Source organism: Beta vulgaris, chromosome 9 (genome assembly GCF_026745355.1).
Source record: "Beta vulgaris subsp. vulgaris cultivar EL10 chromosome 9, EL10.2, whole genome shotgun sequence".
In the NCBI taxonomy this organism is placed as follows: Eukaryota; Viridiplantae; Streptophyta; class Magnoliopsida; order Caryophyllales; family Amaranthaceae; genus Beta; species Beta vulgaris.
In genome coordinates this window covers 50478256-50505046 of record NC_079210.1, presented here as the reverse complement: position 1 = coordinate 50505046, position 26791 = coordinate 50478256, and the positions used below count along the sequence as shown (strand labels likewise).

The 26791-nt window shown below is 36.1% G+C and overlaps 3 protein-coding genes across 4 annotated transcripts; all 3 read right to left on the bottom strand.

Moving 5' to 3' along the window:
• Positions 1 to 1382: 1382 nt before the first annotated feature.
• LOC104904548 (ATP-dependent DNA helicase Q-like 4A) lies at positions 1383 to 13810 on the bottom strand. Of its 2 annotated transcripts, XM_010692826.4 has the most exons (26): positions 13508 to 13810; positions 13366 to 13418; positions 13117 to 13278; positions 12482 to 12530; positions 11751 to 12173; positions 11193 to 11366; positions 10886 to 11013; positions 10265 to 10721; positions 10056 to 10187; positions 9738 to 9824; positions 7661 to 7788; positions 6020 to 6140; positions 5775 to 5926; positions 5552 to 5687; positions 5128 to 5251; positions 4975 to 5045; positions 4337 to 4405; positions 4062 to 4190; positions 3794 to 3952; positions 3632 to 3712; positions 3377 to 3538; positions 3191 to 3246; positions 2711 to 2846; positions 2529 to 2623; positions 2161 to 2238; positions 1383 to 2042 (listed from the first exon to the last, which is right to left on the bottom strand). In XM_010692826.4, the coding sequence occupies exons 2-26, from the start codon at positions 13368 to 13370 to the stop codon at positions 1640 to 1642; spliced, it is 3717 nt and encodes a 1238-aa protein (XP_010691128.1). In that variant the 5' UTR covers positions 13371 to 13418; positions 13508 to 13810; the 3' UTR covers positions 1383 to 1639. The 2 variants fall into 2 exon arrangements, with proteins under 2 accessions (XP_010691128.1, XP_057247838.1); XM_057391855.1 differs by lacking the exon at positions 13117 to 13278 and having other exon boundaries at positions 13508 to 13809.
• A 2034-nt stretch (positions 13811 to 15844) lies between these two features.
• Positions 15845 to 16804, bottom strand: LOC104905028 (F-box protein CPR1-like). The gene has a single exon (XM_010693472.1). It carries the CDS (start codon positions 16802 to 16804, stop codon positions 15845 to 15847), a length of 960 nt encoding a protein of 319 aa, XP_010691774.1.
• A 3262-nt stretch (positions 16805 to 20066) lies between these two features.
• Positions 20067 to 26411, bottom strand: LOC104904547 (pyrophosphate-energized vacuolar membrane proton pump 1). The gene is made up of 8 exons (XM_010692825.4): positions 26040 to 26411; positions 23712 to 24286; positions 23258 to 23637; positions 22580 to 22666; positions 22151 to 22481; positions 21427 to 21837; positions 20822 to 20881; positions 20067 to 20680 (listed from the first exon to the last, which is right to left on the bottom strand). The coding sequence occupies exons 1-8, from the start codon at positions 26275 to 26277 to the stop codon at positions 20474 to 20476; spliced, it is 2289 nt and encodes a 762-aa protein (XP_010691127.1). The 5' UTR covers positions 26278 to 26411; the 3' UTR covers positions 20067 to 20473.
• Between the last annotated feature and the right edge of the window lie 380 nt (positions 26412 to 26791).

Below are 26791 nucleotides of genomic sequence, written 5' to 3'. Positions count from 1 at the left end.
TAAATTGAACACATAACTTTTGAAATGAAATGTGAGGTTTAGGGCCTGTCCCCAACTTATTTTCAGTTCAGTTCAGTTCAGTTCAATTCAGTTCAGTTCAGATTAGTTCAGTTCAGTTCATTTCAGCTCTTGACAATACTTTTACTCTCACATATCACTATTCATATCAGTTCAGTTCAATTCAGTTTAGTTCAGTTCAATTCAGTTCAGTTCAATTCAGTTCAGCTGTTTTATGCCGAAGAGAACAGGCCCTTAATCCCCAATCCACGACAATTGCAATGTTTGATGTTTCAAATAAAATATATAAAGTTTTTATAGTTATATGTAAATATAAAGATATAGATAAGCTTTTTAATCTCTAACACTTTATTAAAGTATTTCTCAATTCTATTAAATTTTTTATTTTAATCTCCAATATATTAGAGTTTTATTTTATAAAAAACTTATCATGATATGACGTTTAATTTTTCACTTTCGCACTAGACAATAAAAAGCAAATGAAATCAATCATAAAAGTTATGAATAATAATATATTTGATAACTAAACTGACCCAGAGAATCGTTCGTATCAAAATACGAGTTTAATCCAATTTTTAAAAAAAGGTAAGAATATCAGATGTTACCTAATTTTGAACCTGATCTTTTAGAAGACTCAGATGGTTGGACACTAATAGTTGCACTTTCTCGTTGCAAACCTACTTCTCCCAATTATTGCGAGTGGCAAGTATGGCAACGCTTATCCACCCCCAACTTAAATATTAAGTAGTTTTCTATTAGTAAAATCTATAGAATTGGTATTTTTTGTTTGCATGCACAAAATAAATTTGACATCTCACTGAAATTGATTTTCTGTAACATTTCCTCCTGTATAGATGTTCTTCCTAATTTTCTTATTAGAATATTTTAAAAAGTTCTTTCTGGTGGCATACGTGGTGTACTCGTCTTTAACAGTGTATTCATAGTATTGTTTACTTAGGAATATAAGTTATAAAGATCATAGCATATATGTACGTTTGATATATGTACTGGAAGAACGAATTTAAGCTACATAGATGTTAAATTTAGGTTTTTGAATAATGTAAAAAGGATTTGATGATGATTTTGAGGTGTATAGAAAATGAGCCTCGGTTGAAAGATGAAACATATCAAGAGCTTTTTGAGGCCGTATTTCAAAACCTAAGATTAAATCTCAACCACATCACTGTGACTTGTTTACAACTAATTGTCAAAAATGCATCATATCAGCAATCAACTTTGCTAACAAATTAATCCGTTTCCCGCTACAAGGATGTCTTGGCCTAGTAACTAAAATTGAGATGTTGTGAACAATAGGTCACATGTTCGAATCCCTCCTCCCCTTTGTACTTTATACTGCCTTCGTGGCTCATATGAATAAAAAAAACAAGGATGTCATAGTAGTATATGATTGGTTGGATGTCTTACCAATACAAGTTGACTGCGAGCTCAAAAGCTTTATAGACATTATCTTCTTTGGCTAAATACATCAGCAGAACTTCATTTCCAACCGTCCAGTATATCTTTCGCCTCATAAACGGGGTAGCCTAAGCTGAAATCTACATCTATATACATACACTAACACATTTGAGAACATAATTGTAACATTTCTAGGCTAGCTGAGTTACATGTTGCTTTGTCCTGACCACGAAGGCAGCTTTCTTCCATTAGCATTAGTTTCACCCCTTGGATTCGACCCATTAGTCAGAGTCTCGTAAACTGAGTCATCAAAATCAAGATCAACATCATCCAAGCATTCACTAAATACATCAATGTCTAAGGGTTTGACTTCAGCAATGTTCTTGGCTTGGACAGCTCTTTTCTTTGATCTCCCAGTGCTTTCCGTCAGGTCATCCTCATTGTCGTTAGAGATACCATTCGAAACCTTGGCAGCAGCCTCTCTTCTCCTTTTTATTGAATCTGCGCTCTCATTACTGCTGCTGCTGTTTTTATCTATCTTATAATGCTGCTTGATCGTAGCTTCAATGATTTCCAGCATACGATCACCATACTTGTTCAGCTTTATACTACATGACAATGAAAATGGAAGATTAGAGAGCCTAGGGGTGAATGACAGATAAACTGCAAGACAGGGATAGGAAAACATAATACTCCTATATGCAAGGATTTAAAAGCATAACTTACTTGCCGATGCCATTTATTTCTAGTAGTTCTTCTTTGGTTCGAGGTACCCTCCTGCCGATATGATGCAATGTCGCATTCCTGGTTCAACCACAGATTATACATTACGATGAGTCTTCTTCCTTTTTTTGGGTGGGAGGTGAGGGCAAGAAAACGTCAAATAAATGCGCGAACAGTACCTAGGGAGAATTTTATACTAGGATTTCCATTCATCATTAAAGCAATCAAATTAAGTGAGTTTATACGCAGCAATTTATATTCTCAGATGAAAATCGTTAATCCTAAGTAGCATATTGAAATCTAACAGTAAAGCAATAGAACAATAAAAAGGAGACATGCTGAAATGGATCCAGTAATTAGACCATGCTTACGTGAATATGTGATGTGCCATGAGCCTTTCTCCACCTTCTGTCATGAGGGCCATTCTTAGCTTTCTAAGAGCAGAGTACAATTTAGCAGCGAGATTCTGGATAAGTATTTAAGACAATCAATTATTAGTGCTGCAGAAATGGAGCCAAAAATTCATAATGAAAAGGGAGAACTTGAATCATACCACGTCATAATCTGATTCAGGTTTAGAAGTGTTACTTTGCGGGGGACTTGTTTTCCCCAAAGAGGACATGGACTTGGCCGCTGTTGCCTCAGCCCTGGTTAATTTCAATGCTGATACTTTGGTGGTTGAAGGAAATCTGCAAGTGTACATGTCAAATGTCAGCATACAACACAGTCCAATACACAGATGCTCATTACTCAGCTGAAAAAAGGACTTTACAACAAAATATTAACTTTCTTAATGCTAGTTGCAATTCTACACCTATTCAAATCTAATTTCCAACAATTGAACTTGTTAAATGAACATATTATGGGAAACTCAAGCTAAAAATGGTCTACCAAAAAGGCCGATCCCAAGAAAATCTATCACAGGTTTGAGATGTGGTCGAGAGCACAACCCATGACCGTAAATTTTCAAAAGGTTGACCTCACATATGTAAGAATCTGTCACCAAATGAATAATTTGGTTTAGAGGCCAGACCTTAAGATGATCTTTTCACTGCCAGAGAAAAGGACTCTACATTTGCTATCGTTGACCTGAAACCAAGTGAAGAATGCATCTATAGTAAGTTCAATGAATATTCCCCATCATGCCTTTAAACTAGGGCAAAGTTTTACACACGCAATAAATAGATTGAATAACTGGGATTTAATTTGACTTCCATGCCTTTAGAGTTGATGAGACAGATCCATATAAATCACTTTTTTTGACCTCCTCAACAAGAAAGTTCTCTACAACAAGGTGACGGAGCACTCTTGAAGCTTCACCCTTCGCCAAACCTTTTCCTGCTCCATGAAGTTTCAGAGAATTATGCTTGTGCTTCTTGACCTGGATTTCAACACAAAATTAGATGTGAAAGACATCACCTAAGCAAGAAAAAAAATGAAGAAACCAAGTATTTGGAATGCATGAACTTGTTACATATTGACTTAAGGAGCCCCGGAAGACTTCCAAGATGTGAGCTGATGAGAAATGCTGTCCTGTTGACCTTACAAGCTCCACCTACACAAAACACCAGCTGCATCACTATGTAAATTCATCTTTTTGACTGAAAGATACAACAAATTCAGAAGGTTCACTGACCAATTGTATTGCAACATGTGTAACATCCTTCTCAATAGAACTTCTTATCTTAGAGCAATTGTCACATGTTTTTTTACAGTGAGAAGGGTCAAAATTCTCTCCAAAGTGAGCAAGCTGTAGAAGACGTCGACAGTCAACTTCATTTTCACAATAGCTCACCTGCAAAATTAGATTGACTTATCAGACTTTTGCAAAGCAATACGGAAAAAGAGAAACCAAAAACTTGTGTAAAGCAAAAACTTCAATTTACACACAGAAGATCATATACCATGCGTGAAAGGTTCTCTATGTTAGTTTCAATTATTCTCCCAGAACTTGATGAATTCGAACGATTATGCATAGATAAAGATGCGCTTTGCTCAATTACCCCCTGGCTGAGCATGTGCTTGACACGAATCTGGACAACGTTAAACAGTCAATATACAAATAAAAATGGAAACAGGAAAAACACATCTAAAAAAACGCACGCTTTGCCAAATGAGAAGGAATATGGTTATTCATAGAAATTTTGTCATCGAAACAAAACCATGCACTAGGACTTACATAATCACTGTAACTGTAGAACAGCATGCAAGATGCACGTAGTCCGTCTCTGCCAGCACGACCACATTCCTAACATGAAATTCTTTGTTAGTGACAAAGTAAAGGATCTTGTATCAACATAAATAGCTTCTATTTTATGCACCTTTACCCAATTAAATTCAAATTATTTTGGAAGCTAAGCAGAGAAAACTTGAGCTTAAACATTAGATACATCTAACAAGAGCTCAAGTGCTTCAAAATTCATACTTTCTGTTAATCAGACTGTTAATGCATCCCCAGTGATGAGCAAAAAGAAATTCAAGCACTCGTGGTCTCTAGAAAACATTACAGACAACTCATAAACTCTGGAAATATATTATTATGACTTATGGACTCAAACTCTAGAAATATATTAGTATAACTTATGGATAACTCATAAACTCTAGAAATAGATTAGTATGACTGCTCTGCATTGCAACAAACTGATAATTTATAGGATAGGACACAAGCTGATACAAGTCATCCTGAAAGTAACAAGGCTACTCTTAACCTTTCAGATAAATAAATTAAGAGTTCACAAAACGGAACTAGACATATAGTCAATATTATCCTACAGCATTGATGATCGAAACAGGGTAAAAGACTATGTTTAGTGAAACCTGATGATAGCCTTCAATAGATTTTGGAATGGAGTGATGAATCACAAACCGAACATCTGGTTTATTGATACCTACAGTTTAATTACGATGTCAGATGACAGCTAGCAAAGGCTATGCTAAAACCACCAAGCACCAATCAACAGAAAAAATTACCCATTCCAAAAGCAACAGTTGCACATATTATATTAATTTCATCTTTGCTCCATTGCTTCTGAACAAAAGCACGTTGGGCAACTTCCATATTGCCATGGTAAAATGCTACTTTATGTCCACGCTCCTGAACAACATAAAAAAGTTTGAACTGATTAATTGTGATTAACAGAAACAAAATTTGTTGTGCCAACGAAATTAAGAGTAGATAATCGTTTGCAATAATCAAACAGCTTCAAAAATAATTCAGGATATGATGAACTATATTCTAGCAGTGATTTTGAAATAGAATGAAGCATAACTACCATCTAGGTGCGTCGATGAAACCAACAATAAGCAGTTCAAAACCTTTTCTGCCTGAACTATAACAAATAAATTTGTCCACATGCAACTATAAAAGTAATAAAACCATAGAAAAGACACAGACCTTTAACTGATCAGCAACTTTTTCACAGTCCATTCTGGAAAGGCAATAAATAATACCACATTCATCAAAGTGATTTTCTCTGATGAAGCTGTCGATTTCCTCCACACACTTTTTTGTTTTAGGGATAACTGAATACCTGAATTTTATAACACATGAGATGAAATAATTAATAGTTTCATCAGTTAAAACCCTGCCGAGAAGATGAGCATTCAGCCGGACTTACGACAAATTTGGACGGTTAAAACTTTGCCGAAAAACAACACAATTGGCAAGACCAAGTGCTTGCACAACATCTTCCTTGACAACAGCTGTTGCAGTGGCAGTTAAAGCAAGAACTGGCGTGGTTGGAAACTTCTGTTTCAAGATACCAAGACTCTGGACATATTCCAATAGAAAACAGTAAACAATAAGACTGTGATGAAGGGAAGCCTAGCAGCAGAACATCCATTCCGAACTCGAAAATAATACCTGATAATCTGGCCTGAAATCATGTCCCCACTGACTGACACAATGGGCTTCATCAATAACAATCCTGGAAAGTGACTCAAGCGAATATAGCTTCTCCAAATGCCGCAGGAAAACATCACTCCTGCCAGCAGATAAATTTTCTCTTTGAGGCACTTACACGTGTGATGCAAAACCCTCCCCTCACAAGCCACAAAGGAATCCTGGTTACCCTCCTTTATCAATACTATTTTCTACATTCACATCGAAAAGAAATCCTTTGTAATATGATATCAAATAAAACAATGATACGTCATTTGCGAATTGTTAGGCATTACTTGAGAGCCATAAAACTTTCTCATACCCAATTCTGCATATCATCACCATGTACAATTTGAAGGAAAAGAGTTCTATGTTTCTTTTGTGGGTTATGAGTTGATGACCTCGGTTCTGATAAGTCAAAGAGTTCCAAGTTCACAGAGTTGACAATGTCAACAAGGTCTATAATCAAAGAGTTCTATGTTTCTTTTGTCAAGGATGCATGAAGAAGAAATCAAGACTATTCCATGCTAGCAGCATTCATTAAACCAACGGTTTTTTCACCAATTACCCTTCTGGTTTTTCGAAATTCAAGGGGTACCCTGCTTTTTAAAAAAATGCACCACATACCCTTACTATTTCAATAAAATTCACGAAATGCCCTTCATGACTAACGGTGTTAAGTTTCCATTAGCTTTATTTACCATTATTAACCCCTAACCCTAACCCCCTAAACTCCTAAACCTATGCCCTAACCCTGACCCCCTAACCCTAAGCCTTCCCCCCCACCCTAGCAGCCCTGTCCCCCCACCCTTGTCGAACTCCCCCTCCCTCCCCCACCCCTGTCGAACTCTTCCTCCCCCCACCCTCGTCGAATTCCCCCACCCTCCCTCTACCCCCGTTGAATTCCCCACTCTTCGCAGCCTTTCCCCCACCCCCGCACCCTCCATTAGTGTCGAAAAATTCAGAGCTAACTTAAATCTAGGTAAAATTCGAAAAAAAAACAATTGAAATATGCCATTGGTGTCGAAGGAGAGAGAGTGAGATAAGGAGGCGCCACCTGAGATTTCTTTGGTCTGTTGTGGAGGGAATGGGGCGAGGGGTCTGTTGTGTTCCCATGGAAGTTTTCGGTCGGCTGCAGGGGGAGGGGGGGTTGCTGGAGGGGGTAGGGTTGGGGGTGAGGAAATCGACGGGGGAGGGGGGGCTGCTGCGGGGGTGGGGAAATCGACAGGGGAAGGGGATGCTGCGGGAGTAGGGGAGAGGGAGAGGAGGTGGTGGTTGGGTGGTGGTAGTGTTAGGGTTTGAAGTTAAGGGGGTTAGGGTAGGGTTAGAAATTAGGATTTAATTAGGGTTAACAGGGTTAATTAACCCTAATGACTAACGAAAACTTGACACCGTTAATCACTAAGGGCATTTCGTACATTTTACCCCCAAAGTAAGGGTACCTGGTGTATTTTTTAAAAAGCAGGGGTACCCATGAATTTTGAAAAATCATAGGGGTACCTGTTGAGAAAACCGTTAAACTAATATTCTGCAAGCATGAATAAGAACGGTTAAAAGGGGCAATTGATCAATTTTTTTCAGTATCACTATAGACATGTAATACATAGGACAGCTGATACTCACTTGGCAATTTTTTCTGGCGTAACATATATGAGCTTATATCTGCAAGTATCTGAACAAAGTTCTCTAAGTATCTCTTGCTGTTCACTCCATTCCATGTTGGCGTTCAAGTAAGCTGCTGGTATATTTGCCTAATAAATCACTCATGTCAAGTTACAATAAAACTGCAAGGTTAAATGAACGAATGAAAACTGCAAGGTTAAATGAACAAATGAAAACTGTAAGGTTAAATGGACGAATGAAGACTGCAAAAACATACAAAACAGAAAAGTTAGATGAGCAAGAGATTCAGATTCTTCGAAGTCATATAAGAGTGCTTTGAGCCTTTGACAAGTAGTGAAGACTGAAAACTCATAAGTCACGACATTTGAAAATTCGTGCTCCTGATAAATGAACTGTTATATACTTATATATCAATATATGAGACGTCAAGCTCACTGGAGCATGTTTATATGCAGAGCACGATTCAACCAACATGAGACGAGCACATATCCTTCCTCAAAATAAAGAATTTAATTAATTATACTTTATTTTTTCAGTTCCACCATTTGCTTCTTTCAACTATTCATAATTTCCATTTGACCATCTTGTATTTTTAGACGCAAGAAGAAACAATCATATGAAATCTTGTGGGATTCGTCACAACATATAATTTCAAAATATCGAACTTTCATAAGTTTTACTTACACCTAATAAAAGATGTTAATGCCCAAAGGTGTGCATTGACAAAAGTGCAAAGAGCAAATGGTACAACGAAAAAAAGGTTGAAGTATAGTAAAACAAAACCCAAATAAAAAGGATTTCCCAAGCACTATTCAGCGTTAAATTGCATTTTTGGAGTCTAGATTCATCAGAACACATGAACTTTTTAAGAGAACTTGTTTCTTGGATTCCAAACCAATCTGATCAAGTTTGACTTCACTAGGACCCCCAATAATGCAAACATCCTCTACATAACAAACCAACCAACTTCTCAAAAGTACAAATTCCTACACATTGAAAACATCAAGATGCTCATGTAGAATATATCTATTAAAAGAAAAAATGCATACTTTCATTCACCAATTTATCCTTTATAATCACTGGTGATATCAAAACAAGGTTATGGATTACAAGTTTAGAACTTACCAGTATTCCCTTATGCACAACTGCCAAAATACAAAAGGACAGGTTCTAAGTTTTGAAAGATTCCAACATTTTAAATCTATTGTTTTCTCAATCGCATATGAAAGCCATACTCACGGAGTCACAGTCATGTGGCCCTAAAAAAAATAACATGCTATAAATTTCAAGCCTCAACCATACATGATTTACTAGTTCTCTTTCTTTTATTAGTTTCCACTCAGGGCACTCCTAGACTGCTAGTCCTCTATTTGCATATAGTCTCTTAACCCTCTGCTAACCTGGTTACATCTTTCCAGCTTCTGCAAGAAAGTCCCTTCCTATTCACTTTAGAGGAACAAAGAGGTTTCTACTCCATAACACACAGATATTATATATTCCTAAAGACAAAGAGAACACAGTCCCCAACTTACTCTTTGTTTGATGACATAAATGAGGGAAAACTAACTTGGGTCAATACTAGCCAGCAGTGAGGAATTCCTTTTCCCCCTTTCTGTGATAAATGCTTTTAGTTCTTGATTCAGTGCATTGTTAACTTTAAGTCTTTAACTTTCCATTATTGGCATTTATTAAAAAACAAAGAGTACATATAGCTGTCATTGATTTACTGCGATGAGAAAAGTAAAGTTAGCTTAGCTGTAACCACAAAAGAACTTCAATGAAATCTTCATATGTCGTCTACATGCTAGCTTGCTACAGTTCAAGCAGCTGACATACACCCGACAAGTCCAGAATATGAGGATATCCGAGATGATTACTGACACCTTACACGTGTGTAATCACTCACGGGCTCTTTCACCCCTTACCTAATGTTGGTTCATTTGGTTAACTAAATTGGTAGAAAATGAAGCTTTTTCACCAATTATCAGGCCATCCACAGATTGCTATTAGTAAATCATATATGATCATTGTGTATCTCAATGTCAAGCTTTCAAGGGAAGGAAGTTAAGAAAATCACCTGCAAAAGATGCATAATCTGATCTTGGATGAGAGAAACAAGCGGTGATACTACTAGTGTTACTCCTGGACAAATTAGAGCAGGAAGCTGAAAGAACAACAATTACCATGTTAAAGACTTGAAATATGAGATAGCACAGAAAGGAAAAACTAGCTCTAAAAAAATAGAGTGCATTACATCCTAAAGTGAGAATGTTATGACAGTACGAATAACAAAAGCAAAAGCCTAACAAGTCTACAATGTAGTAACTGATTACATATTTTGACATCACAAAAGTAACAAAAGAACTCGTGTAAATATTCGACAGAGGATACGTACTTGATATGTCAAACTTTTTCCTCCTCCAGTAGGCATCAAAACAAAAACATCATGACCGCTCATGGTTGCATTGATTACTTCCCTTTGATTGGGTCGAAAAGAATGATTACCAAACACCTTTTTGTTGTTAACCTGAAAGAGGACTTTTAGGTAACAGTCAAACATAACCATGTCGGGAATGAATTTCTCAAATGAATGCAAGTAATGACCTCCAACTTCTTCGTCCATGGGAAGTCCCTGCTACTCCATTTCTTGTCACTTGAACCTTCAATGTAATTTACATCAACAACCATGGGTGTAAAAGGCTCTCTCACCATGGGAGCTGATGAAAAATCAAATCTCTCCATAGAAGTGAACGGAACTGATGATGCATTACAATGATTATAGCCACTTGACTCATCAAAGTTATTGAACTGGTTATCTAATCTCATTGGAACTGCTCTGTAGCCAGATGCCTGAGGTGTATTATATCCATTCATAGATCCAAAGGTTGTCTGAGGTGTACCATTTCCATTCGACGACCTAAAGGTTGCCTGAGGTGTTTCATGATAAAAGCCCCTTACATTTGCTGTTGATGCAGAAAATTGAGAATTCTGCCTCTCTATATCAATAGCAGAATTGCGGACTTGAGTCTCCAAAAGCTGAATTTGCTTATTTAGCTGCAACCTAAACAGGAGAACCTTTAAATGTAACAGTAAAATGTCTGATAAAATCCTTTCTTAAGAAAATAATTGATATTTTTCCATGATACAAAACCACGAAAACTATTTGCATTGCACATAGTTGGGTCAGGGGCATAGCGGGGGTTGTGAGGAGAGTTATCTACAAACCTGTCCTGGCGAAGCGTCTCCATTCTCTCAGGAGTTAACTCCAAATTGTCAAGCAGTTCATTTGATATGGAAATTAACGTATCTTTCATCTCTTGCAGATGATTTGCCCCTTCTGGACAGAGTCCTAGCTGTGAAATACAAAAAACAAAGGCCAGAACAATGGTGAAATAGGTCCGTTCTTATATAAGAAACTATTATCTTCCATTGACATAAAGTGGCTCACTCCAAAGTTTATCACCTCAGTCCTCGCCGCTTAGTTCCTATTGCAGCAAATTATGACAACAAGAGAAAGGCAAAAACACAACACCTGAGTTCCATGACTGCAATTACAGCACAATTCTGGAGGCAGCAAGGTTCCGTCATGTCTCAGAATATCATGTTTAGCTGCCACTGGAGTAACTTGTAGAGGCTTGGAACCAGTAGGCTGAGGAGTACAACTTGATTGGTAGTGCTCCATGACTATTTGGTCAACATCAATGTTCTGAAAGCCAGGCACATTCCTTAGACTAGAAATTATGAACAAAAGCTCATAGTTTTCTAATAGCAGAGATTCAGCTTAACCATTTGATTAGTAAACCGAAAATCTTAAATAATAATCATAGTTTTCTTTCATCTTCGGCAATCATAAGCAAAATCTTCACCAGTCAAATTACCACATTTAATAAGAATAACAGATTCATGATATGCCATTGAACATGAGGGTAACAAGCTGACAGTTCATGGTCATCATATGTTGTTTTAACATTGATTGAGGTTCGTAACAAACATAAGTGCCTCATCATATAAAAAAACGTGAAGAATGGCTTATACTCCTCTTCAAGCAGCTCCAGATGAAATAATGATGTCAAATTATACATTAGATTACCTCGAGGATATCATCATCATTTACGACATCGGTAATTGCCTCGTCCGGCCCTTTGCTATCACTTATGGCCTTGACATTATAATGCCATGAACCTTCAGGAATTGGTAAACGAGAGTTGTGCAACACTGTTCTCTCTCTCTTGTTTTGGTCATCAATAGCTTTTCCAGCTTCAGAAGCCTCATACGTTGGAATTGAGGTAGCATAATACCTTGTCGGATCTCCGCTTTTATCATTGCTTTCACCAATTTTATGATGCAATTGCTGATTTACAGAATTTTTTATGCTGCTATAATGTGAGTTATTTGGCACCGTATGTCTTCCAGCAATCTGAAAGGCATTTACATCCTTCACTGGCAGTACAGTTTTCCCTGGCCTGACAAAGCTCCTGCAACCGAGCTGAAGGTTCGAGAGGGCCTTCCAAGCCTGCCAGAAATGACACAAAAAGTTTGGATAAACACCAATATGCTAAAAGAGACCTTTCCAAAGCTTAATTGTCATCTTGAATCAAAGGAGACAGCCCTAAACTACCTCCATGTGCCATGAAAATGTCACACGCAGAAAGAGCAAGGGAAGGGAGGAGAATCGGACAAATAAATACCACATGAACAGCCAACAGTCAATTGAAAACAGGAAAGAGTCTACAATCTATAGACTAGATAGTGAATGGCAATTCCAATTATCATTAAATCCAGCCGTTATAACATATAGTTCTAGCCAAGCAGAATTTTTACCTGTTCCGTTTGTGATCTGGCAATACTCTGAACTTGGCAGCCCATCATCCTAAGAAGGAACATAGAACCCATGAGTATGGTGAGCATATATACTTATAATACAAGTTGAAGAAAACAGATATGTACCCAGGAGGCCAAATCCACAATGTAATAACACAAAAGGATAGCTGATTCTATCCTTTTCTATAACAAATTGGACCGCCAGTACTATATGACATCATCATGTAGTCCAGAACTTAGCTACCGTGAACCATTATACGAATACACCACATTAACTATGTTGCAGCCACAGATAAAGATAACAGTAGTACAGAAGCTTAGCAAAATGATCGAGCAGACTATTGCCACTGCAGGCATTGATTAACTTCTTAATATACAAAAACATCATACTTTTCAAATCTCCTAGCAAAAATTCTAGAACTAAAGCAAGTGTAGTGTATTACAACAAGATACACGTCTCATTATACACCCATTCTTCCATGGAACTAATCATTCCCTTCATAACTTTTAAACTTCCACCTTTCAAACTATTCGATCGTCACATTTCCAACGCACTGAACATTCAACGAAATAAACCCTACATTACACTAGAGAATCGTATACAAATAATTGATGAAACAATTACAGAAATTTACCTGTCTTCAGAATGTGCCTTTTGTGTAGGTAGCGAGAAAAGAAAATTAGAGGTTAAGAACTTATTTTGAGTAGCAAAATTATTATGTGATTTTACATGCTCAGCCCAATTAACTTTAGGATGCTTCTTATTGCATTCTTCACCAGCAATAAAACCCTTTCCACTGCATTACAAAACAACTAAAATAAGCAACATTTTTCCTCCATTTCTCACAATAAATATCAAAACACATACAAAAATAGATAATTACCTCATAATTTATAAGCTTCTTGTTCTTCATGAATTAACATATCCATCCAAAACCTAGCACCATTAACGCAAACATTCAGAACAACAGAGAAATCCCCAATTTCAAAACCCTAAGTGCAAAATCGCTAAATAACAACACTTACTTGTTTGCGCCACCTGAAATTCGTCGAAATTTGAGTTTTCTGCAGCTGCTGCTGGTATAACTTAACCTAATTTCTTTTTCTAGTTGTTTGTGCTTCTAGTTAGTTCATCGAATTGAGAAAGAAATAATGGAATTGCCAAAATTGAGTTTGTTGAACATATAAAAGAGGGGAATTTTTTACAGTTGGACTTTGTGAGATTGTATCGCAGAAAGAAGATTTTGAGATTTGAGAAGAAGGAAAAGGGGGCAAAAAAAATGGGGATGGAGAAAATGGGCGGGAAGCTGGCAATTTGCAAAAATTTTGAGAACGTTGGAAAATAATGCCCGCTTGCGTGGCGCACCGCTCCGTAGAGGTGGCCCACAGTGCGGGATAATCCAGTCCATCCAACCTAATCCGGCTCATGGATGTGCTGATCAGGTCCTTGAACAGCTTGATCCAAAATTGTGAAATTATTGGATGGGTCATTGGATGATTGTTTTTAGTCTAGCCTATAAAACCCTGCCAGTAAAACCGTCTAACTCAAGGATTAGCCCAACTCATGAAATCGTTGACATTTTTATTTGTTTTTCTTTAAATTAGTGTGAAAGTGTATATTATAATGAGTAAGATGTAATGATAAAAATAAACAATTTTTATCAAGAAAATTACTAAGTGTTATATTTAAATTATTTTCCAAGTGTAAAATATTTAATATTATGATAACAAAAATTACCAAGGCCATAATTATACAATAAAGGTTATATACAATACTATACTATTAACAAGTATTCATCGACTCGTGATTAATTAATTTGTTTATACAGGTGTATTTTGTGGGAAAAACTGATAGCCCAACCCAGTCCAACCCACTAAAGCCATGAGTACTCGCCAACCCACTACATGCACCGCGAAAGATTCGATCGGACTGTCGTGAGTCGAGCAAATTGCCCCACTAAACTAGCTCACAAAACTCGTGGCCCAAACTGTTCATTGGCCACCTCTAGCGCACCTCTTAAACAATAACCCGTGCTTCAAAACTAGTATCTAATATACTTGAAGTTTATCAAAGTTTTTGACACGAGATGGAACGACATTGAGGAATTAAGAGGAGAATTTGAGGTGGGGGATTTCGCACAATCAGGGACAAATTAAATAATACATTGTTGACATGGCTTCTCCTTGTTTCGTTACTTAACCTCTCGTGTTTAATAAGATGTGTAAGATCCTAAAAACCTAGTCTCCCCTCTCCTTTTCTCTCTCTAAAACCTAGCCTCCTTTACCCCTTCTTCATCAATTAGGGGGCTGCCATGGATGTTTTCATCCATGGTAAGCCCCTTTTCCCTTTTATTTTCAGTTTTTAGTTCATTTTCTTGTTTTGTTCAATAAATTAGTATCTCTTTATGAGATTTTCTCAAACCCTTTTATGGGGTTTTTAGTTTTTGTTTTGGAAATCTCCTTCTCCCCTATGGGAGTTATGAGTATGGTTCTTTTGTTTTTAGGTATGATAAATTATTCTCATTGGTTGAAGTTCGAGATTCAACCTGAAGAATTAGGGTTTCACAACTTCTGTAAAATTATGGAAGACTATTGGAGTACGTTCATCCCAAAATTTCCGCATTTGCAGATCGTATGCCGAACCAGAGCGAACTCACAGATTGCATTGCTTCAGATGAAGATTTTTATTAAGGCAAAATTAAGTCAAATCTGCGATGTTTACATTTCTAGGGTGATATGTATTTCTATTAGAATTTTATGTTTTTCAGAAATGACTTGTAAGTGCCGTTTGGCGAAATATTAATGAAATCCCTTTCCTTTCTTTCAAAAAAAAAAAAAAAAAGATGTGTAAGATCCTGTTCTTTTGGACTTATTTTCACTTTAATTCAGTTTAGTTACTCTCTGCAGTTCAATTCAATTCAATTCAGTTTGGTTATGTTACTTTTAGTCCAAAAGAACGAGCTTCAGTAACTCTACATAATTAGAGAATAAGAGGAAAATTTCTAACCTTTGGTTGTAATTTTGAGAAATCTTGGAGTTAAAACACCTTTAAAACACTTGTAATTTAAAATAACTAATAGAAAACCATACACCGAATCATCGATGTTATAAAGAAGCCAACCAAAATTATAACCTTAACAAGATAGCAACATTTTTGCTCATTCTGATCCCAACATAATATTGAAAATTGAGTGTTTAACAAACTTCAACTTGAAATTTAAAATAGTTATATATCCAGTAACTAGCTGGTATTTGTAACATTCAAACTCCACAAAAAATAAAATAAAAAGATGTTACAGGAACAACTAAATATAGAATGACACAAATCATATGTTTTATGCTTCTTGCTCAAATTCCTTAAATCTAATAATAATCTTCATCCTCATCATGCTTGGTTCTCCCAAAAGGCGAAATCAAACTCTCAACATAACCCCATACATCAGTGATAGAAGTGAGAGTACCTTCTTTAGATCCTTGGCAAATAACAGAATTTTGTTCACCTTTACTAGGGTCAAGTAGCTTAAGTTTCTCATAATAATCTCCCACGAAACACTTCCCCGTCTCAAAGAGATACATCAACCTTGTGTCTTTCCCAATGTTGAGAGAAAAAATTTTCTCCCAAGAAGTGCAATTATCATGTTGCTTCAACATCCAAACATCACAAATATGATAACCGTTCAAATAGCTAATCCCACCCAAAGATAAACCTCCTTCCATCTGAAATACGTCAACGTTGTTGTAACCAATCACCAAATCATTCAATTGAATCTTCTTCAATTGCCCACTAACTAAATTCAACCCAACAATGTGGCTTTCCTTACCTTGCAAACCATCTAGAAGGTGTGGAGGCCAGTATATAGTATCATTAACTAACACTGATATATTTGTCCTAGCCATTGAGAAATAATAATCCTCATCTAAAGTCGCTGTTCTTTTCCATTTTCCAGCATTCAAGGAAAAAACATCAACATGATACACTTCCTCATCATATGAACAACTAATGCACCCTATCCTATAATCATCCATGGAAGATATATAACCAAATCCGACACCCTTAATATAATCACGTATAGGATACTGATAAAAAGGATTATCAACCTTGCGACGTTGATGAGTTGCAGGATTCCATAGATAAAAGCAAGAAACTTGGTCATACAAGCACACCAGACCATTAATGGATCCTATCACAACAGTAGATTGACGAGGCGGTGCGATCATGAGTTTATACTTACACTCCAATTCAACTGATTCTTTCACATTGGTACATTCGTTAGATAAGGATAACAAATAGTACTTCTTTCCAACTATATAATCATTAACCATGATAACTTGAGGACAGAAAGAGGAGAATTTTAGGTGGGTTTTTTCGAATTTATGACTTGAAATTATGGAAAACCAATGCTTAGAAACAGATTTGAAGCGGATTAGGGATTTTACTGGAAGTCTAAACAGTATTTGTTCCACTATCAGATGGTCTGGAAGAATTGGGAGGTGGGTATGTGATTCCATCGTCTGATTCTGCATACTGCGCAGGAACTAATTTTTTTTGCTGAATGTTAGATTTGGTAAAACTGCGTAATCTTGAGTTATGAAGTTCATTGATCACATTATATATAGAGGTTTACAGTAAAGTCTACAATAATTAGGATACCTAAAATCACTAGGATAATAAATATGTATCCTAAACTGATATGGAGAGAAGGTTTACAATAACAAAATCTTATCATAACTAAAATACATTTACAAGGATAATAAAGAATAAATATGTATCCTCTACTAATAGGCTTGATAAGTTTGAAGAGATATGAAGCAATTTTTGCCGCCATGGTGGGGATTCCCGCTTGCAATATTTGCTTGATACTCTTACCATAGAGGCTACCAAATCGAAAGAAAAACAACGCAAAAAATATATTTTGTATGGGAATCTTCATAAATTATTAATTTTAATTTAGTTGTCTTTCATTAAATAGGTGAATATAGAAAAGGAAATGGGTGGGTACAGGTGAGTAAAATTTAATATTCATACCGGACCCATCAACCGACATATTTAGAGCACCATTAACCATGATTGGAAAATAAGATCATGGAGGTGATTGAGAAAAAATGGGCCTTAACCACAATTGAAATAAAGATTGTGGAGTGATTGAAGGTGAGTGGGAAAAAAAAGGGATGGAACGATTGAATAGATGATCAGCCGTGGGGTTGGGACCCACAGCCAGGTCATCAATTGTTAATTTTTTTTTGGCTGAGAAACAGCAAAACGCAGCGTTTTGCTGCGTTCTCAGCCAAAAAAAATTTGGCTTGCTGACGCTGCAGCTGGCAGCTGACACGCGTGTCAGCGCCAGTTGCAGCGTGACATTTGTCATGCATGCTGCCAAGTGTCGCGTTGTTATTGGTTTGTAAAATATAACCGTTGTAAATTTTACAACGGTTATATTTTAAAAAATATAAATAAAAAAAAAAAAAATACCAACGGCTCTATTTTTTCGAGATCTATAAATAGAGACCCATTTTGCTATATTTTGGGCACACTTAATTTTCTCCCTCTTCACTAATTTCTTCTATTTGTTCTAACTCTTCTTCCATTGCTCTTTAATTTCAAACTCTTATAATTATGGATCCTAATCATCCTAATTATATAAGAAATTCTTAAAATTATTCTCCTCAATATGATAACCTCTACCATGAATCCCCATCTGAAAATGTCAACCTATCATACCGTGAAGATGATGATTCTGATGGTTCTTGTGGTAAGAGGGTTTGGAGTGAACATGAAGATGAACTCCTGATCTCCGCATTTACGAACACGACTCTTGATAAGGTGAGTGGGACGAACCAAAGGAAAAATGTCTTCTGGGGAAAAGTTTGGGAAGCTTTCGAGGCAGGAAGAATAGCACACCCAACAAAAATTGCTCCAAGAAATGCTGCTATGTTGAAAGGTCGTTGGAGTAGACTTGCCAATACATGTCAGAAATTTGGTGGCAATGCTAATTAAGTTTGAAATTTTGATGTGGAGAAGTTTTATTCACTTTTTTTCGTAATTAAGTTTGTAATTGTCGCACCAATGTAGCATTTTATGTATTTCGTTCTTAAAATTATATTAAAAATGCTAATTGTGTCTCATATCATTATTTAATTACTTAATGAAAACACTAATTACATACGCTAATTATTAAAATGATAATTAAAATTAAAATTTTATTTTTATTTTTTTAATTAATTAATAATAAAATATCAATTAGTAATTAATATTTCATATCACTAAAAAGTAAATAATAAAAATATTGTATGATGGTAGTTGGGTGATGAGAGGGAAAAGTAGTTGGGTGGGGTCAAAAAGTAAGAGAGAGAGGAAAAAGTAGTTGGGATGATTGAAAAATGGTTCATGGTTAAGGAGATGAGTGGAAAAAGATTGTGGGATGTTATTTTTTAGAGAGAGAAAGTTAGAAAGAGAGTGGGATGATCTTTGTTTTCAATCATGAATAATGGTGCTCTTACCCTCTTTCCCATTTAATTGGGGTGGATGTGGGGCAGGTCTCCACAAAACATGTCCCACTAACATTCTTAGTTATCTATAACTAAGGGGGCAATCCTTAATTCGAAAACATTACAAATGAAATTTTGTTATGAAGAATTAGATAAAAGAAAAATGTTGCATAGAACCACAAATTGAAACACTTCCATTTTCACGTTTACTAATGCACAATTTACACGATTTATATCTTTATTTATGTTTTGATAAAAACTTTAAAAATTAAATATTAATAAAGTACACAATTGAGAAAGATTCATGTGAGTCATGACTATATTTTTCCATACATATGAAACACAAAGGCTAGTTATATAATTGACGGTTTATAATACCAAAACTGAAAATATTGTAATAAAATGAGATTTAGCAAGTATATAGAATAGTTTGAATGTGAAAATTAAGTTTGAAATTATTCTAAACAACAATTAATCAAAGATTGAAACTGAGAAAACTTGTGACAAAGGTGCATTTTTTTTAAACCTTAATGAGATTTTGATGATGTAAACATGAACTTGTACCATTAAGCGTATATAATCGTGTTTTTGGAGGAGAGGAAAACGTAATCGTGTAGGAAGGAGGATTAGGGTATTCGAGTACTTTAGCTATTTGAGAGACTTTTAACCATGTTATAAATGGTTGGAAATTGAGAAAATATCAAAAGATTCAGATCTTCATAAATAGGCAATAGCGATATGCTACCTAGTGATATGTAGATTGTACCACAAACTATAAAAATAGGATAGAAAACCAACACAAATAATCAACCCAATGGTACCACCAAACAACCAACCAACACATATAATCAACCAAATGGTACCACCAAACACCCAAGGACAATAACTTAAAAAATTTTGCTCATACAAAATTAAGAATGAGTTGTAGAATTCCTACTGCAGACGACAGGTGCTAGAATATATGGTTGTTCCAAAAGTTGAAAAATACTCTATAAAAAAACACAATATCGGAATACTAGAGAGGTTTTCAAGATTTCTAACCGTTGGTTGTAATTTTCAAAAATACTATAAAGGTAAAATACCTTCAAAATACTCGTGATTCAAAATAACCGATAAGACACCATACATCAAATCATCGATGTTACAAAGAAGCCAACAAAATTTATAACCTCAACAAGATGGCAACATTTTGCTCATTCCGATCTAACAACATTGGTGGTTGATCTATCAACCTTTCCTACAACAAAGGTAACCCCTAACCGCAGAATTTTCTTTCCTCTAAACTCGAAATGCATAATCATTCCTACAATCATCATAAGTGACAACAATCATCCTTACCTCTACCAAAACTAACAGACAAAACCCAAAAAATTGGGGCAAAAACTGAGCCATGATAGAAATGAGTACAACAGGATGTCTGCTTAATGCGCATTCTGCATTCGCCCATAAAGACTGAAGAGAAGCTCGAAAATTGACCTTCCTGTTGAATACACATTTGGCATCCTCTTAAAATAGTTTGAACAACAGACCACCATGAGTTGCAAAGAATGGAGCGAAAACAAGAGACTCAACGGCCATAAGTTTGATCAAAATGTTCAATGAAGGGCCTGAGGTGTCCTTGAGTGGGTCACCAATGGTATCACCAATGACTGCTGCCTTGTGTGGCTCAGACCCCTTTGGTCCAAGACTCCTTGCATGCTCTGAAGCACCAGCCTAATAATATAGAATAGCAAAGAAGATCGACATTAACTCAAAAGAATATGTTGTACATCTTAAATCTCACTTTTACTTCGTATCAAAGAAAATAAATCTCACTAGTACTACTTAGGTGCCCTCTAGCTTTTAAGACTATACCTCAATGTACTTCTTGGCATTGTCCCATGCACCACCAGTGTTGGAGGCAGATATTGCTATCTGTTACCAGTCAGTCGAAAAAAGATTGTTAAGCAAGAAAGAAATTAATAGCAAAGGAGCAAATTAAATCATTACTCTGTGAGGCAAAAATATACCACCTATATTTTAGTTGCAAAATTTGCCTTTCGCATTATTTATATACTAACCTTGACTGGTAATTTTAGACTAATACACAATTAACACAAAAAAATAGTATGCAAGATGTTGGATTTATCTCAACCAAAGGAAGTATTATACGAATGCTGCAACTGCAAAATATAATCCAAGACCCATTAATTCAAAGACCATTACACCATAAACTGGTTCTCTACATGTCCTTTCCACTCTCTATCTACAACATTCTCCTTTTCGAAATACTTGCAACACTTTTGATCTTTTCACTTTTCATACGCTAACTTTTTCACTATTCATATACTACCTTTTTCACTGTTCATATGCAAGTTGAACAGAAATTAGAAAAGATTCCAGCATCACTCTCATTTTGAGTCTAAGTATAGAGGTAATATGATGGTAAACTGATACAGCTAAAAAGGAACAAGCGTTACCTGGACTCCAGAAACAAGGGATCCGGCTAGAACACCAGATAGGGTCTCAACACCAAAGAAGATTCCAACAATAAGTGGGGTGAGCATGACCAATGCGCCAGGTGGGATCATCTCCTTGATAGATGCATCAGTAGAGATTTTGACACAAGTGGCATAATCAGGCTTGGCAGTTCCTTCCATCAGACCAGGGATGGTGTTGAACTGTCTGCGGACCTCCTCCACCATCTTAAGAGCAGCACTACCCACACTCTTCATAGTCATGGCAGAGAACCAGTAAGGAAGCATGGCACCAACAATCAAACCGATGAAAACTTTAGGAGTCAAAACATCAACGGTTGAAATAGCTGCACGGCTGACAAAGGCCCCAAACAGAGCTAAGGAGACCAGAGCTGCAGATCCTATAGCAAATCCCTGCAAGAAGAAATATATAAGATGAGAACCTATCACATTAACCATGTATCGTTAACTGATTCTTTTATGCAGTTTAATCCCATTAGAAACCACATTATACTGTATTGCTGTTGGACAGCGTTTATAATATAGATGCAAAAGCTCGCAAACAATAAAATGATCCTTGGAACCAAGGAGATCCAAAGAGATACATAGTTCCTATGCAAAACATTGGCTAGAACAGAATATGAGGCATTGCTAAGGGAAAATCAACAACCAGCATTGAGTTCTGTGCAGAAAAAGACCAATGCATTTCTTAGGAATGAGAAGATACCTTCCCAATGGCAGCAGTTGTGTTCCCTGCTGCATCAAGGGCATCGGTTCTCTCACGAATCCGGTGGCTCATCCCTGCCATCTCAGCAATACCTCCAGCATTGTCACTGATTGGACCATAAGCATCAATGGCAAGACCAGTGGCAATGGTGCTCAGCATTCCAAGGGCAGCAACAGCAACACCATACATGGCAGCAAAACTGAAACTGACAAAGATGCTGACAGCTATAGCAAAGATGGGAATGATGACAGATTTGTAACCCAGGGCTAGACCAAAAATAACATTTGTGGCAGCTCCTGTCCGGCAGGAATCAGCAACATCTTGCACAGGACTGCAAGAAAAAAAAATTTAAAAAGGGTTTTAAAGTCGATTAATCTAATTACATTCACACTAAAATAGACGTCTAGAACTCCAGGCGAAATGGCTCACCTGTATGCATTACTGGTGTAGTACTCTGTTACAAAACCAATGATGAGTCCAGCCCAAAGACCAACACATACACATAGGAACAGTTGCCTGCACATAATTTTTGCTTAAGTCATGTACGAGAAAACCATGAATAGCAAATCAACTACTGGTGAATTAAGATGAAGTACTATAATACTATATTCAAGTATCATTTCAAGAACTAGCTCTGGAAAATTTGATCATAGATAATCAAAGACACAGAGCTCTACTTTTATATACTAATATCAATGAGTATGGCAGAAAAGCCTAAAAGATCCTAGTAGCCATGATAATTCCGACACAAAAGTGAACCACATTTTAGATTGTTTTCCGACATTGCTAACTGTAATAAATGTGACCTCTGGTTTATCTGCCCAAATATGGGAACTTCCAAAAGCAAACAACTCAGAGCCTATCAATAACTTGAACCCCATGCTTTCAAAGAAAATTGAGAACAGTTAGACCCTTAGGGGGGGCATATAGAAAATCTAGTCAACGCCCCACAAGTACAATGCAAGTGAGGGGATCGACCCACAAAGAAATTAACCTATGGCAGTTGAACAAGTAACCTATTGGCCTTCATGTGGTAGCTAAGGACTGGTTTACTAGGTGTCCAACTACTTAAAACTAGAGATAGATAGAATACATGGTCAATCTTACCAATTGTGGACGACCTTTTGTGTGCCAAAATTGAAAATGGTGAAAGAGGATGGGAGAGCAATCCAAGTGATGATTGCAATTCCCACGGTCATAAGAACAGTTGAAATAATGAGTTGCTTCTTCAGTGCTGGCTCAATTTCTTTGACCGCTTTAATTTCAAAGAAATCAGTAGCAAAGAGAGTTGTGACCAAGCAAACTATGATCCCCATGGAACTGATAAGTAACGGATAACACATGGCAGTGAACTCGTGGTTGATGCCGAAGGAGGATATGGAGGCAACAACAAGTGCAGCACATGATGCTTCAGCATAAGAACCAAAAAGATCAGAACCCATCCCAGCAATATCACCAACATTGTCACCGACATTGTCAGCAATCACCTAAAACAACAGAAAGTAGTTGTGAGAATTAAGCCAAAACAGAGACCTAATTCATAAACGAGAAAGACACTTACAGCTGGATTTCTTGGATCATCCTCTGGGATGTTCCTTTCAACCTTTCCTACAAGATCAGCACCTACATCAGCAGCCTTAGTATAGATACCTCCCCCAACTCTACCGAAAAGGGCCATTGAAGAACCACCAAGACCATAACCAGTAATAGCCTCAAAAAGACCTTCCCAATCATCGCCATAATACAGCTTGAGCAAATTAATGGCAATGTAAAGGACCAATAGACCATTGGCCGCAAGGAGGAAACCCATAACAGCACCAGATCTGAAGGCAATAATGAAAGCCTTCCCAACACCTTTTCTAGCCTCTAAGGTTGTTCTTGCATTTGCATAAGTAGCAATCTTCATTCCTAGGAAACCAGAGACGACAGAAGTGATAGCACCAAGCAAGAAAGAGACGGTGCTAAAAAGAGCTGTAGCCAATGCAGGTTTGCACTTCTTCAAAGGGCTGTAAGTGCATGGTTGGCTTTCTGTACTAAAGCCTTCCACAGATCCTAAAAAGACGAAGATGAGGACAGCAAATGCACACATGAACACCCCCACATACTGGTATTCCGTAAACAGAAAGGATGTTGCACCTGATAAGAAGAACAAAAGTAAATTACAATACAGACAAATAGCAATTTAGACACGGAAAAAGATAAAGTATAACCACACAAGAAATGCAGGACAGCAGGACTTTAGCAGATAATGAAGATAAATTACATTTCTTACAATGCACTACACATTTCCTTCTGAAGTTTAATAGTTCATTACTTGTTATTTATAATAACCACTATAGGTAAAGCAAATAGAAATTTAGAATTTTCATTCATTTCTTCATTCAAGGCTAATTTCTATAAAAAAATTGTTTAACTTCGAATAAAATTAAAAAGACCAACTTTCTTTCATATGATATCCAAAGGCTAAATTATTTGAATGAACTACATCGCTTACAGGGCCTTCATTCAATTATATCATAATTCCAGCATATTCTTCCTTAACCCAAAAAAAAATTCTAAGGTAGTGAACGAATCAGCATTAGCATCTCAGTTTATCTACAAAGTAACCCCAAACCGTAAATAGTAAATACACACGTTCGAATCTTCACTCCAAATGTCCCACAATTCGTGTACCACTTGTGTGTAAGTTGGATGGCAATAGCAATCACAACAAATTACAAAAAAAAAAGTGACACACAACTGGTACAAGATCGATGAGAAAGTATTTGCCCATATCCGATATGTGCACACTTTGTACATATCGGATCTTGATATGATTAGATGTAGTTCGGATATGATTTAATAGCTAGCTGATATGATATAAGATTTCAACTAACAAGCTCCCAAAAAATAAAAAATAAAAAACTAAAAAATTATAATTTTTTAACATTATTTTTGTCATAAAAATTACATAAATGCCATGATATTGGCCCCATATCGAATATGGGCATATCATTACAACAAGATCGATGGTGTAGAAGATCTGGACTCGAAATCAACTAACCAAAAATCCCAAGCAATTGGGAAATTCAGATTTTCTCTTTTTCTTCTACTTAATTTTCCTAAAGATCTTAATTCACTTATATCAGGTAAATCAGATAAAAATTGGTAAAAGTTGCAATGTACCAATCCCAGCAAAAGAAGGTCACACCCAATTACTAACACTTTCACTATAGTAATTTGTCAGAACTCAAAATTTTGAAGTAGCATATCACGTGCAATACACGTGAACAATTTAGATACAGAACAAACTATTGAACTAACATACTACGACAACATCGAAAGTAGCAACCAAATCCTTCTTTATTTGGAAAGTGACAACAATCATTAAGTAAACTACAAACAACATTTGAGCGGCAAAACATCTCAAAATAAATAATAAAATAAAATTCAACAACGACCACCTTAATTTACAAACTTAGAACTAAAAAAATCTACATAAACATAAAATCAGATCTAACCTCCGATCCAAAGTATTTCCACTTTATAAATCTCAGAAATAGCAACAAACACAAAATTAATTAATAACTTAAAATCATACTACCGTCTTTTTTCTATTGCAACAACAGAGCTTTCACGCTTGCCAATTTTAAAATTATTCAAATCGAGACAAATCTAACAAGATCATACGTGACTATATTTTACCTTAACGTAAAAATCATAAGAGATAGTGAAAGGGTGGTGAAGTATATATAAATATTTAGATCTGAACAAAACAAAATGTTGTAGTATGAAGCAGATATATTCGATATCTATTGTAGATGTCGTATGACTTTCGATTAAAGATTAGACAGAGCAAAATAATAATAATGAGAAGCTAAGATTAAAAAAGAAGATAAAATTTGTTCACCTTCAGAAATGGCGTTTTGGATTTCAGCACATTTAGCGACGACGTTTTGGTCATTAACACCTTCTTCTTCTTCAATCAAGTAATCATTAAAGCCATTTTTAGCACTTCCGCCATTGTTGACGTGTCGGTCAGTGGAAACTTTAACTTTAGAAACAAGAAACCATTGTACAAGAGAAAATATAATTCCGATGACGGCGCACACCGGAATAAAGATCTCTGTTGCTAGATCTGAAATCATTTTTCTTCACCGGAACCCTAATTTTACGCCGGAACCCTAAAAATCGCCGAAATTCCGGCAACAGAGAAAATACAGTTAAGACAACAACACAATTTGAGTGTGGAGTGTGTGTAAGAGAGTGGAGTGGGTTTTTAGTTTTATAGTGAGGAGAAATTAGGACGGGTTTTTATTGGGTGTGGTGAGGTGTAATAGGGTTTTAAAAAAAACTTGAAATGGATTACATTCATAATAACTTAATGTTGTTTATTGAAAATTATACTTAGGCCATGTTTAGTTGAGCTTATTTTTACTTATTTCAGATCAGATAAAAAAAAAGTTCAGATCAAATCAGTTCAGATCATGCTCATATTTAAAAATCATTATTACTATTAAATATCTTTCTTCACGTATTAGTAAAAATTATAATAATTGAACATGAATAAAGTACTCATTGATACGAATCAAACAAGACCCCACATGATTATATTTTTTCTTATATATTGAGAAAAATCTAAAAGATAAGATCTTGTAATCA